Below are 14,627 nucleotides of genomic sequence, written 5' to 3' on the forward strand. Positions count from 1 at the left end.
GCTGGCATGCACAGGTGTCGTCAATCCACCTCGTAGAAAGCTATGCGCTAAATCGACTGTCGCACTTGAACCGAATGGGGGAGCTAGGATCGTGAAATGCAAGAATTCAAAGCTATGATTATGTGTTTGGGCAGTTTGTAACATGTTGCTGCTGTTTGCTGATAACAACATCACACAGAGGTCTGATAGCAGCAGGCACATTCTACTATAACCAACATACTTCTGTTCCCAAAGTGACCACATGGAAACAAACATTATCAATCATGTCAAAAGAGAAATCGTCAAAGCACCAAAGCCGGACTGAAATTAACACCGAAATGGATCAACCACCATAATCACACAACTGAGAGAATTAGTGAAATAAACCAAAATAATATGAAGTTGTAGGTCTATCATATGAACAAATTAAACAATTAAATCAATGTACTACTTACTGTAATCCTGCTACACCCTCAACCACCAGGTTATCACTGGTCAGTGTACCGGTCTTGTCGAAGCAGCAGATGTCCACTTTGCCAGCAAATGGAATGCGGAATGGCTCTGTGCAGTAGACACCTGCAAGTCACAAAGAATGACTGAATTAGAATTTGTCATTGTCTCCTTGAATAGCAAATGCAATATATTTTTATAAAAATGTTTAGACTAATATCTAATTTCTTTTTCACTCACTGGTACATCATGCAGTGAGGAATATCAACATTGCAGTCTTCCAGGTACTACACATGAAAATAAGAGAATGCTACAAATGCCTTTCTCCAGTTACACTTCTCCATAGTGCATGCAAGTAATATACCCATTTCATCATGGACAAATATATGGAGAAAATGTAATAACACTAATGCTGGGATATCTTGCTCGGTCCTTTGTAGTAATTTGCTTTTTAATACCCCTATACTGTTAGGATGTTTCTACCACTACTAAGGAACAAATACAACAAAATTCCAAACAACATCTTCAGGATTCTTTGATGTAACAGTACCATGTGAGCATCTAGCTTGGGGAATTGGGCAAGGGTTGGAGAAGAGGGAAGGTGAAATAGGAGGGGGGAAGGGGGAAGGGGGAGGAAGGGGGAGAGGGAAGGGGGAAGACATGGAAATAGGGAAGGGGAGGAAGAGAGGGAAAAGGGGAAAGTGCAGAGAGAAAAGGGGAAGGGGGGGGGGAGGGAAACCTGCGAGGGCTACAGGTCATGGGCACAAAAAGAAGAGAGTGTATGAAAGTGATAGAGGGGAGTGGCTAAAAGGGGGAGAGGGCGAAATAGGTATGTGATGCTCATGTGATGCTCTTCATTGGCTTTCCAAACTTGCCTAGCTTCGTGAGGGCCAGCAGAGAAGAGTTGACAGCCAAAGACAGCTCGATGGGGAGCTCCGGGGGGACGACGGACGTCAGTATGAGGGTACACTCCAGGAACAACTTGTACTTGTTGCGAGTCGGGTCCTTGGTGCCTGTGACAAAGTGGAGAGGATCTTCAATACTACTTCATCTAAAAAAGCCATGCATTCCACATTCATTATGATATGAACTGTGGTGGAAAGTGAAGGACAACTATAGACTCTTGTGTCATAAAAATTACCAGTGTATTAATGCTCTGATTCCATGCAGCACCAAACTAGATATATCGCTACGGCGACTGATATGCCTCCGCCATAAAGCATGGTTCTCCTAATAGGTCTATAGTACAATGTCTTGACAATGTGTGATGACAGTTTCACACAAGTGGCAAAATATTAAAATGACAGGTTTGCCACAAATGTGCTGAATGTTCACTTTCCTAGAACTAGGTTCAATTGGATGAATGATTGAAATGTCAGAGTGCAGGTATTTGGGGAACTGATGATTTTTACTTGACTTTTGACCCTTTTATAAGTTTATGCATTGAGTAATTTTCAAGGTATTGAGAAAAAGTATAATTTCAGTATCAAATGGGAAAATAGCATTATCTAAACCTGGCCTTTGACCTTTGACCTCACAGTTCCAAAGAGAATCACTGTTAGGTTGAACATGCATAAATATGTAAGTTTCATGATGATACCTTGAGTTACTTTTGAGATATGGGGGAAAAATTGCAATTCAGCACTTTCACTTGACCTTTGACCTTTTGACCTTTGACCTTTTGGCAAGAAACTTCCCACAGAATATATATTGGGTAATACATGCATACATCAAGTTAAAACAAAAACAAAAACCTTCAGGCATATTGCATTTTAAGGAAAGTGGTGATATTTTGAGGAGTTGACCTTGACCTTTGACCCCCTGACCTTTGACCCATGACCCCAACTTCCCTAGATAATCACTGCCCATCGGTACAAGCATATATACTAAGTTCCATGAAGATATCTTGAACCATTTGCGAGATATGGAGAAAAACATGAAATTTCAAATTTTTTTTCACAAAATAATCTGTGACCTTTGACCTTTGACCCTGTGACCCTAAAATCCACACAAAGTATTATCCCCCAAGGATATACCCTCATACCAAGTTTGATGTAAAACCACCACACGGTTCTTGAGATATCGACAAAAACAAAACGGGACGGACGGACGTACGGACGGACGTACACACGGACGGACGACCCGAAAACATAATGCCTCCGGCCACTTCGTTGCGGAGGCATAAAAAGTGAAATCACCAACGCCAATTACTATATTTCCCTTTGCCTCACCTACACAACAATTAGCTGTGGGCATTTTAATAATTGCCATGGTGGCTGGCTGAAAGTAAAGGGTTGCAGTACACTCTACCTTGAACAGCTGCACACTACAGTGTAACAGTAACTTGGATGCAGGACTTCAAAATTTTCAGGAGCTGAGGTGTATACTGTACATGTCTGCTTCACAATATTTGTGTGGGAAAACACCGCAGGTGTCTCTACTTGAGTTTATTCAGCAATTATGCAATGAAGAACAAAATTGGGAAATATATTTATGAACATACTTTGCAGGACAAAGACAGAAGAAATAAGTATTACAGTATGCATAAGAGCATGGAGATAGTGCCATATAAACCCCTCAAATTGATGATGTCATATAAACCCCTCAAATTATATTTACATCAAGTATCCCAGGGGTTCAAAGATTCAGTCATAACTAAATGCTCATTATTTTAACATTTCAATAGAAATCTGAGAGATGTTTCACTGAATCCACATGCCACTGAGGGACAAGTGGTGTCATGCCAACAATCCCAGACAGAATCTCTACCCCCCCCCCCCCCATGATGGCAGAGACAGAATATCATCACCCCATTCTTTGCCCACAAATAGGTAGAAGTTAGCAATTAGAGCTGACCTTCGATCCAGACGTATGAGGCTGCCGCGATGGCGAAGATGAGGAGGAAGAGGATGAAGAGAAACGTCTCCAGGTTGTTGGCCGTCACCCGCTTCACCCCAAAGAGGATGGTGCTGAGGAGTTTCCCCTAAGATGGCAGAGAGGGAGGGATGCACCACAACATCAGACCACAAAATCCATTCTGAATGACCCATCACTACTTTTGACGTTCATGCCTGAAGAGGTTCCGTTTCAAGTACAGCACAACCTCGTTGTTGAGGGGAGGTCGGATATAACAAAATCCTCCTATAACAAGCTGGTTGAGCAGGTTCTAACACTATACATCTCTTTGTTTCTGTACTCTGATATGGTGAGTAACCAGATATAACAAGATTATTGCCATGGTCTTTAAGTCCTCATTATTATAACAAGGTTTCCTTGTTCTATATTAAAGTCTGATGACAATAGACTTGGCATTGAGGTTTACCGAACATATCTTTTTGGCATGTTTAAATCACTGCGTGCAGGCATTTAGTGTTGCATGTACAGAGCCTATGGGATATTACTATATCTAAGATGGGATGAGTTCGTGTTGCAAGTCAAGAGAGCATTTGTTCCATGGATTTTGCCTTTTCTTTAACCCTAACTAGGCCGGGGGGGGGGGGGGGGCCTCCGAGCCCCCCCCCCTCGACGTTCCGCGCGATGTATCGCTAACGTGATAAGCTATCGCCGCGACGTTTCATGACTTTTTTCTGCCGAGTCTCCCGCATCTTTTGACACCAAATTTGCGATGCCCGGGCGTGCGGTTCCGAAGTTTCGCATAAATATGTACATGCATGTCAGACCAAAAATTGCTCAAAAACGTGAATTCGTGTACAATTTCAATGGAAACTGTGCTTACAGTCAAATTTCATAAAAGCATGATTATTTTGGGGTTTTATTAATTAAAATCAACTAATAACATATTTTCTTGTTCGAAACAATGTCATGGACAAGTTTCATCGAAAAAATAATGAAAAACATAAAGTCGAAAAAACAAAGAAATACAACGTACATAAGAAATTCAAAAAACAATAAAATACTTAAGAAATTTTTTCGGATGGCTCAATTTTTTTCTCTTATATTTGCTTAGGACACTAAAAAGAATATTTACAAAAAAAAAATGTGCCCATTTCGAGCTTTATTTAGTGATTTATACCAAATTGTCTGATTTCATGCATCATTATGCATAAATTAGCATAATTTAGCATAAATGAAATTTTTTTTTTAAAAATCTAACTTCATAGTAATTTAGATTACATTGTAGGCAATGTGTGTGCCAATTTTCGTCGCGATCGCGTGGTCAACGGCCGAGATCTGGAGGGGGGGCCTGGGAGGCCCCCCCCCCCCCCCCCGGCTCTATGATCTACCTAAATAGCCCGGCCTAGTTAGGGTTAAGAATAACAAGTGATGGTATGAAACTTGATCAAATTTTTAGGCCTTTCTAGAAATCAAATCAAGCACTTTCAGCTCTATTCAATTAGAATAATTTACCCGACAGACAGATAATTCTCAAAAGTCCTTTAAAATATGTTTTTCAACAAAACCCCACATCCAAAACATACCTGAGAAGTATTGAAGCCAGTGCGCAAAACGTATGCTATACATCCATTGTCCGTAGCTGCCAAGACAAACAAAAAACATTGGATTCCATGTACACCATATGTTACATTGAGTGTTAAGACAAGCTGGGCAAACTAGAAGAAGCCTTTAAACATAATGTTACAAAGATGAGCGGATGAAGTTACTGTTACATCAAATCTCCTACTTGAAGTCACTATATCTGAGAGGGAAAACTCATATTGTGTGGTCTATTACAATCCAGCTGATTCAATGTAAATATCCATGTATACATACAATACTCTTGAAGTTCCAATGTTTATTCATTCAACTTAACAGTGTGGACATTATTTTTAGGCCTAGGAAACCCAAATTATGTCTCTATGTCTGAAGTCTCTGGCACACATCCTAAGTTCATCAACAGTCCAAAGTATTAAAGAGGAATACTTTTTTTACCTTTGAGTCCCGGAGCCGATTTGCTCGGGGGCGAGTGCTGGACCACCTTGGTGCCCCCAAACAGAACATGCAGCTTGCCGTCCATCTGGAGGTCCAGGACATTGTCTGGGTCCAGGCCCTCCACTGGCTCCTGAAATGGTCAGAGAGATTTTAATGAGGGCCATCTTTGTTTCTCATTTGCCTTCAATAATCAATGCTAAGATAAGCAAATATGGCATTTTGTTTACAAAGAGGTTTGATTGTGATAGTGCACTAAAAACCATGGTAATGCAATTTTCAAAGATACACAAACCAGTGTCCATACATACCGAATTGATTTATTCTCAGTGGCAGAGCATTCCAACTATCACAAGTCATATCCACCAAGACTCTCAAGAGAAATAGAAGTCAGCCATCCTCATTACCTCTAGCACATACATTGTAGTTTATTGGCTAGCACTTGCTAATTTGCCTGTTAGCAGTCTTGATCAAAAAATTAAGAATGGATTTTAACAAGATTTTCAGGATAAGTTCAATGTTGAAGTTGGAACAGATGATTTCTTTTCTACATTCTACACGCATGACATTCAAGAACCACGGCCTTTGTGGAGGTTTGTGCTCATTCAACGCTTCTACTTCCAAATATCTTTGTATGCCAAGATCAAGGGATAGCTTACTTCACAGAGATGGGTTAGGGGGGACAAAGAAATTAACTGCCAGTTATGAAATAAATCACTGTGAGCATTAGAGCAGCTGATGCTGAATAATCCCTGCTGCTGTTTAGATTCTGAAATGTGCAAAACTGAAATGAATATCCCCAAAACATCAGAGGACTGTTTTATATAATAATTTATGGAGAAAACTGCAGTTGTACTTGCTACAAAAGTAGAAAAAAAACTAGAAATGTCGCTATGGCGACTGATGCCTCCGCCATAATGAATGATTCTCCCAATAGGCGTATAGTACAATGTCTTCACAATGTGTGATCCATGCCAGTTTCACATAACTGGCAAAATATTGAAATGACAGGTTTGTCAGAAATGTCTTGAACTGGGTTTGCTATAATTTTCTAAGAGTGCAGGTACACATATTTGGGGAATTTTGGGAAAGTTTATGCAATGAGTAATTTCCAAGGTACGAAGAAAGAGTGTGATGACGGTACAAAATAGATTTTTTTTTTTTTTTTTTTTTTGGGGGGGGCATTGAAACCTGGCCTTTGACCCTTAACCTTTGACCTTCTGGCTGGAAATTTCCCGGAGAATCTCCATTAGGTAATGCATGTATTAAGTTTTGAAACTAATAATGCAAGCATTGCATATACTAGTATATGAGGGAAATAGTAAAATTTTGAGGAGTTGACCTTGACCTTTGACCCCTGACTATTGACCCATGACCCCTAAATTCCCTAGATAATCCCTGCCAGACAGTACATGCATATGTACCAAGTTCCACGAAGATACATTGAAGCATTTGAGAGAAAAGTAATATTGCAACATTTTCACCTAACCTTTGACGTTTTGACCTTTGACCTTATGACATGAAACTCTCTCTGGAGAATCTTTACGCAGTAGTACATGTCCATACCAAGTTTCAAGAAAATACCTTCGGGCATTGCATAGATATGGGGGAAATTGCAACATTTGTAGCATTTGACCTTGACCTTTTGACCTTTGACCTCTTGCCAATGTCACTAAAATCTACTCAACTAATTGTCCTATTATACATCATCCTTGGACCAAGTTTGGTGAAAGCTGCTTCATCCAGTTTTGAGTTATCACGTAAACAGATAAATTTTAGGATTTGACCTTGATCTTTGACCTTTGACCTCTGTCCCATTTCACTGAAAAACTAATCAAGTAATTGTCCCATCGTACATCATCCTCCAACAAAGTTTGGTGAAATTTGCTCCATCCAGTCTTGAGTTATCGCGTAAACGGATACAATTTCATGATTTGACCTTGACCTTTGACCTTCAGCCGATTTCACCCAAAATCTAATCAAATAATTGCCCCATCGTACTTCATACTTGGACCAAGTTTGGTAAAATTCCAGTAAATATTACTCAAGTTATCGCGTAAACGAAAGCGGACGGACGTACGGACGGACGGACAACCCGAAAACATAATGCCTCTGGCACCACTTCGTGGCGGAGGCATAAAAAATCCCCTGTTGTCTTCTATCGGTTCTAGGAACAGTACCCCCTGGAAAACCACCCTCCGGATAACTACCACCCGGATAATTACCCCTCAGGAAAATTCCCCCCTAGGGCAACTACCCCCCGGACAGCTACCCTCCAAGGGCAATTACCCTCCAGGGTAATTGCCCCCTAGGACAACTACCCCCCGGACAACTACCCTCCTAGGGCAATCACCCCCCAGGGATATTCCCCCTTAGGAAAACTACCCCCTGGATAACTACCCCTCGGATAACTACCCCTGGATAACTACCCCCTCGGATAACTACCCCCTGGATAACTACCCCCCGGAGAACTACCCCCTGGGTAACTACCCCTCGGAGAACTACCCTCTGGATAACTACCCCCCGGAGTACTACCCCCTGGGTAACTACCCCCCGGATAACTACCCCCCGGATAACTACCTCCCGGATAACTAACCCCCGGATAACTACCCCCCGGATAATTACCCTCCGGATAACTACCCCCCAGATGATTACCACCAGTATAATTATCCCCAGGTTAACTACCCATTCCTCCGATAACTAGACCCCATATAACTTCCACCCGATAACTACCCCCTCCGATAACTTCCCGTGGATGATTACCCCGGATAAGTAGGCCTATAACTCCCCCTCCCCTATATAACTATCAAAAGGAAAATTACCCCCAGGACAGTGCACCAATCAATTAACTACCTCCCGGGTCATTGCCCCCCCCCCCCAACTTTTACTTTTAATAAAAAGAATATTATTACTAAAGGAAACGAAGTTCTTTGTATCATTTGCCAGGAATCACGGAGATGCCATACTGATACTTCATCTTATGAAAACAACATCTTAAGGATTTACGATATGTATCGTTTGCATTTAGGATGATTTATGTACAAGCTTAATTCCTCCCTTCTGTATTTTGACTCTATGTTCATCAAAAACGAAACTGTCCCTGCATATCCTACCCGGTAATCCAGTAAATGTCAATGCCTTTAACCAAAACTATTTTCGCTAAATCTGTATTTTCTTTTACTGTTCCGAAATTTCGGATTTCTCTTGATAGTAGTATAAAAGAAGTTTTAAGTTTGAATGCCTTTACCATTGAACTAAAGACATTTTGAAGAAATGTTACACTTCACTTTTAGCATTTTTTTTAAAACTACAATCGTCTATCGTTTACCACAACTCCATGTAACACTTCTTTATTTTGAGGAGCTTATATCTCATGCCTCACGTGCCCTGGTTTTGACCCATCATCTTCCTCTTCCCTCTCGCTTTTCTCTGTCCATGTACCGTGAAGGTAGTCTATTCCTGTCATTCATTACTCACCTTTCCTCTTTCTCTCATTACAAGGGATTTATCTCGTGTGTGTTCATGTGCAGTGCACTCCCGTTAGGACGAAATGCCCAGGACCGACAGTTGTTTGTTTGTTTTTGTTTTTTTCGTTTTAGCGAAATATCGTTATAATAATATGCAATGTATAACGAAAAGAAGGAAACCACGCATAAAAATAAATTTTTGTTTGTTGAATCCTCATCATACGCTGGAAAGCTATGTGAAATGGGAGAGTACCTTTTTAATTTCGTTTAAATATTACATTTTAAAAAGAGCATAAAGTTGTTTGTGTTGTCGCACATGTGTAGAAAATGACGGTGTAGGATTTGGTTACAGTTCGATATTCCAAAGGTTATTATTTATTTATTTTTTTTTTACTTAACTACGTTACTCCGAAGGCTCCTTATTCCGAAGTTTTGCCATTCCCGGGATTCCGATGGTTTGTTTATCTGAAGGTTCGCATTTCCAAAGAATCATTATTCCGAAAGTTCATAATTTAAGTTAAAATAATATATTGTTCATTTTCCGAAGGTTCGTTGATCTGAAAATGAAATGAGGTTCGTCATTCTGAAGGTTAACTATAAATCAAAAAAAATGAGAAAGGTTCACTATTCAGAAAGTTCGTTGTTCCGAAGGCTTTTTCATCCGAAATGAAATAAGGTTCGTTATTCCGAAGAAAGTTTGTTAATGAAAAAAAAAGTAGACAGGTTAGTTATTTCGAAAATTTATTCATCTTAAGACGATTATAAGGATTGCAATTCTTAAGTTTTGTTACTGTACTCACCTTTTTCCACCATGGATTAACGATTCTTTTTGTAATGTTCCGATTAACGAACGTTTTGAATTCCTATCATTTTCGGACTAACGAACCGTATAAGAATAAGAATAAGAATAAGAACCATATTTTATCATGGGATTAACGAACCTTTGGAATAACGCCAAAATGTGCTTAATATTTCATTTCCGAACTATTACGGACATTTAGTTGTATCAAAATGTGTGTTTTGTATCAAAGGACTTCGGAACAATGAAACAAACCTTATCTGAATTCAGATTATTGTATTACAATAACGCAAGTTCCCCTCGGAAACTGTGCGTGATACACGGAGTGAACATACAATGATGTGAAGCGTTCGCTCATGCATGCAGAGACGCTATAAAAATGCTTGTTCCGCTACGCATTTTTGAATGCGATCCGCATTTCGTTGTAAAGGAGCACATTTCTTTTGTTTTTCTTTGTCAGTGGCGCTCAGAAAAGACTGCGTGGTAACGAAAATTTTGTTATAACCGTCTTCGTTATAAGCGAATTTTGTACCATAGACTTTAATGGCGATAATTTTGGGACCAGAAGTTTTGCTTCGTTATAACGAAATTTCGTTATAACCGTGTTCGTTGTAACGGGAGTGCACTGTATCTTTACTTGTGTACTTCGTCTCTGTCTTAATTTGCTTTCTTTGCATTGTTTCATCAATTTTGTAACTATTTTACTGTTATACCGTTAACGCTCATTTCAGAATTGCCCTACTGCATCATTGGGCATTAACAACTAGTACTTATCAAGGATGTGGGAAGAGATTGTCACCTCCTTGGTATGATCACCGCGGAGCATTACCTCCCTTGACAATTACTCCTTATTAAAATTAGGCTCCAACCAATCACCCCTCTTACAGTAACTCTCCCCCAGAAAATTACGTCTCTCATTTTTATTTTCGAACAACGTTTGCTATTTGAATTGGAAAAAAAAAAAACAACATTTTTTCATATCGTCTGGTTTTAGTCGAGACCTAACTTCAGGTTTTAAACATCTTTTGGGTGAGATAATTAGAAACCCCTTACGAAATATTAAAGAGCATGTTATTCCAAGAAGGTTTCAAATTTTTGTGAAAAAAAAATACTCTTGCATGGCCGGGATAAAACAGAGCAGCCCTATAATGCAAAAAGGGTTCTGTCAACTACAACTCTCTATAGATCTATTCAAAAAGAGGGTGCAGGACAAAAGACTTCGTTAACAACTAGGGGTGTTTTGTATAAAAAAAAAAGAAAAGAAAAGAAATACCGTTAAACTCGTAATATTTTACTCTTTCTAATCAGACTAACTTATATTTGAACTTGAGTTCAGTGTCGAGAACATTTAATTTGAAAACTAGCACAATTCTACTTGTATGTAAAACAAGCTGTAATTTTACTCTTATGACAGATTAGGGCACCGTTTGATAAAAGTTGCCAGTTATGACATCTTGTTAGTCTCTAATAATTTCAATAAAACCATGGGTTCTGCTTGATTGATAAGCTCGAGTCACTGACTTGTTACCATGGACCTGCTTTGATCGACCTACAACGATTGGTAATTGTGTGGAACTGACAGCTTATCAGGACTGATAACTTTTATAAAACCGTGCCCGGATCCTATCAGAAATTATGGCTTTAATCGAAGGGTCCCTCGCTAATGTTAAGGGAATATGAATTGCAGTGCAATCAACTCTCCTTTTCTTATGTTTATCGTCTAATGTGTTATAACGGTAGAAAATGACAAGCCAAAAGAGTAAATGATGACAGTGTAAGAGAAAGGTGCATCTTCTGATATGGTGTTATGAACTTATGGAAAGATTACAACGGGTGGTAACTTTCGGGGCGGGGGGGGGGGGGGGTTCGGGGTATGGTTAAGGGGGGGGGGGGTAGTAATCCGGGTGGTAGTTATCCTGGGGGTAGTTATCCGGGGGGTAGTTATCCGGGGAGTTGTTATCCGGGTGGTAGTTATCCAGGGGGTAATTATCCGGGGGGTAGTTACCCAGGGGGTAGTTATCCAGGGGTAGTTATCCGGGGGGTAGTTATCCAGGGGGTAGCTATCCGGGTGGTAGTTATCTGGGGGGTAGTTATCCGGGGGGTAGTCATCCAGGGGGTAGTTACCAAGGGGGTAATTATCTGGGGGGTAGATGTCCTAGGGGTAATTGCCATTGGGGGTAGATGCCCTAGGAGGGTAGATGACCGGGTGGTAGTTGTCCTAGGGGGTAATGGCCCAGGAGGGTGATTGCCCTAGGAGGGTAGTTGTCCGGGGGGTAGTTGCCCTAAGGGGGAATAGACCTGGTGGGTAATTATCCGGGTGGTAGTTATCCAGAGGGTGGTTGCCCAGGGGGTAAGTGCCCGGATACGCTTCTATCACATGCACAGTGTGATCAATCAAATCTGGTAAAATGCACTGAAGCTTCAGTAAGGATTTTTTTTTTTTTTTTTTTTTCAGGCTGCAGTTCTTTGCTTTTAAAATGATTGAAAAAACAATGTACTTCAATACCCATAACGTAAATTTTGATGAATACATCACTTTGTTGTCAAGAGAATAGAAATAATATTTGATTACACACCATTCAATGGCTTGCAAAAAAAAATTAGAATTTTTTTCCATGAACTCTTACTTTCATCTGAGGCACAGACTCTCCCGTGAGCATTGACTCATCCACGATGCATGGTCCCCGCAGGAGCAGCATGTCGCAGGGGACGGGGTTGTCGTTATGGGAACGGGTGATCGAGCAGATGTCCCCGGGCACAAGCTCGCTGCTGAGGATGGGGCGCCACTTGCGGTTCCGGAAGACCTACACCAAGAGAATGGAAAGAAAGTCTCATCCGTTCATGAAGGATCTGAGGCTTTCCTTGCGTGGCAGCCAAGACAAGTAATTGAGCTTCAAAGCCTAGAAGTCTTCTTGTTGTTTGAGGTAGACATAAAGTTAGATGGTCTAACTGTAATCTATCTTTTATCACACTTGATGGTAGTCTTTCTGATGGACATAATTCCTGAATTTCTTTATGTGGTAAAAGTAGTTTACAATCAAACTGAGATATTAAAACAAAACAATTCATACACCTAACCCCCCCACCCCCACACACACACACACACAAACACAAAGAAAAAAAAATCAAATAATTTTCTGAATTTCTGAATTCTTTCTTTCTTCTACTTCTTTCTCTCTTTTATACTGTGTGAGAGATTGCTCATGCCCTTTGAGAGTGAGTGGTAAAGGGCATTATAAATACCCCTTATTATTATTAACATTATTATCACTAAACTATGTTCAAGGACAGCTGGAAACAGCTGGAAACCTGGACCAAAGAATGGAAAGTTAGAACATTTCTGGACCACACATATCACTGCAAACTTCATTACCTGAACCATGAAAGGTTTGTTGCCCATTTTCCTGATTTCGGTCAAGTTCCTCAGCTGCTGGTGAACCAAGGTAGCCTCAAACGTGACCAGCATGAAGAGTGTAAAGACACTGCAGTGCAAAGTTAGAATAAGCAAAGTGCATTGACCCACTAAACAGGGTTGCATGGAGAGTGGGTATTAGACATTTTAGCTGTCTGCCATCTACCCAAGAACATGGAATACCTGCAGCAGATGTTAACTAAAATCAAGATCTGACTTACCATACTTACACAGTGCGCTTCCCCCCTAAAATAATGCTGAACTTGACTATCATACAAAGTAACATTGTTGTTGTTTTTTCATGATCTTACACTTGTAACTTTATCAGCTAATATTAGATTGTTCAAAGCAATGTATACATATGGGTAATCAATACACGCATAAACTGCAGCACCAAAAATTTCACATCTTGGCTAGATAGCCATTACTTAAGTTATACAGATCTATCAACTCCTGACACTGGATATCTGAATGACGAATGTTTGATAAAGATGTCAGGATATTTTCACAACAAAATTCTACTTGCAATCAAAATTCACTTGCACATCCCAAATCTTATCAATAAAATTAAATTTACACACAAACATTTATCATTCACTGTCTAAAAGGCACTACCAGTTGCAACAGCTATCACGGTGTTACATACCTGTAATACCAGTACTCATCTAGACACCACAGGGCCACGCAGAAGACTTGGAACACAAAGAAAGGGGCGGTGGCTCTCTCCTTGAATAGTTCCTTGAACTCTGGTGGCTCCATGGTCAACCTGTGGAGTGCAGAAAAATGAATGTAAAGCATACATTGACCAGTGCGTAGTGAGCAACTGTTAACTGATCTAGTTGTCAATCTTTACCAATCTGTTTATGTACACTCATCCATATATCCACATACAAATACAGCAGATACATTATATATTACACATTCTTTGTAAAATGTGTTGCCTGATCATTGTATAATGCATCACTAAACATCTACAATAACATCTGCCAACTGTCTAAGAGAAAAACAAAACAAATCAAATCAAATCAAAACAAGCGCCCCAAAACCCAAGAATCATTTTATTGACTCATAAGACAGGGTCAAGCATAAATATGGAAAAAAACAAACAAACAAACACTCTAAAGTTCCTTTAACCTTGTCAATACCACTGGCAACCCATTTACATATGTTGGCAATGACAAGTTGGGGTTGTGCTTTTTAACTCACTGATTGTCACCAAAAGACTTCTTGGCTGCGGCCACCTCCGTGTCCTCCTGATAACCCTTCCAGGACTGGTACGTCTTGAAGGGGAGGTTGATGGGGAACTCCAGAGCCGTGAAGCGCTTCTTCTCCTCGGCATCGTACACGTACTTGGTCTTCTGGAACGTGAACCACAGGTCCCTCTTGCCTGTGGTGGGATGCTATGTGGAGATGACAAGAGTAAAGTTGGAAGAAAATAATGTGAGGGTACACAATAAATGCTTAAATGTACCACTTCTAATTTCAAATTTCCACAAAAAAACAGGCAACAACACACTCTTGAAGGTATTCCTTTCTGCCACCATTTTTATACATCTCACATTTACCATCACTGATTTTGACTGTAAGAATGTGAGGAAAAGTTTTCATCTCATCATAATTAGAATACTGGTAC

The 14,627-nt window shown here is 40.1% G+C and overlaps 1 protein-coding gene across 1 annotated transcript in view; it reads right to left on the reverse strand.

Moving 5' to 3' along the window:
• Window positions 1–14,627, reverse strand: part of LOC140240800 (endoplasmic reticulum transmembrane helix translocase-like) — a 39,108-nt gene that overhangs the window by 12,592 nt on the left and 11,889 nt on the right. The window contains exons 3-11 of the mRNA XM_072320576.1: window positions 14,201–14,394; window positions 13,641–13,760; window positions 12,956–13,064; window positions 12,210–12,386; window positions 5,320–5,449; window positions 4,869–4,924; window positions 3,286–3,412; window positions 1,305–1,442; window positions 435–555 (exon numbers count right to left, since the gene is read on the reverse strand). Coding sequence (XP_072176677.1) covers window positions 435–555; window positions 1,305–1,442; window positions 3,286–3,412; window positions 4,869–4,924; window positions 5,320–5,449; window positions 12,210–12,386; window positions 12,956–13,064; window positions 13,641–13,760; window positions 14,201–14,394 — 1,172 coding nt within the window. The remainder of the gene's footprint in view (window positions 1–434; window positions 556–1,304; window positions 1,443–3,285; window positions 3,413–4,868; window positions 4,925–5,319; window positions 5,450–12,209; window positions 12,387–12,955; window positions 13,065–13,640; window positions 13,761–14,200; window positions 14,395–14,627) is intronic.

This window comes from Diadema setosum, chromosome 17, assembly GCF_964275005.1.
Source record: "Diadema setosum chromosome 17, eeDiaSeto1, whole genome shotgun sequence".
Classification (NCBI taxonomy): domain Eukaryota; kingdom Metazoa; phylum Echinodermata; class Echinoidea; order Diadematoida; family Diadematidae; genus Diadema; species Diadema setosum.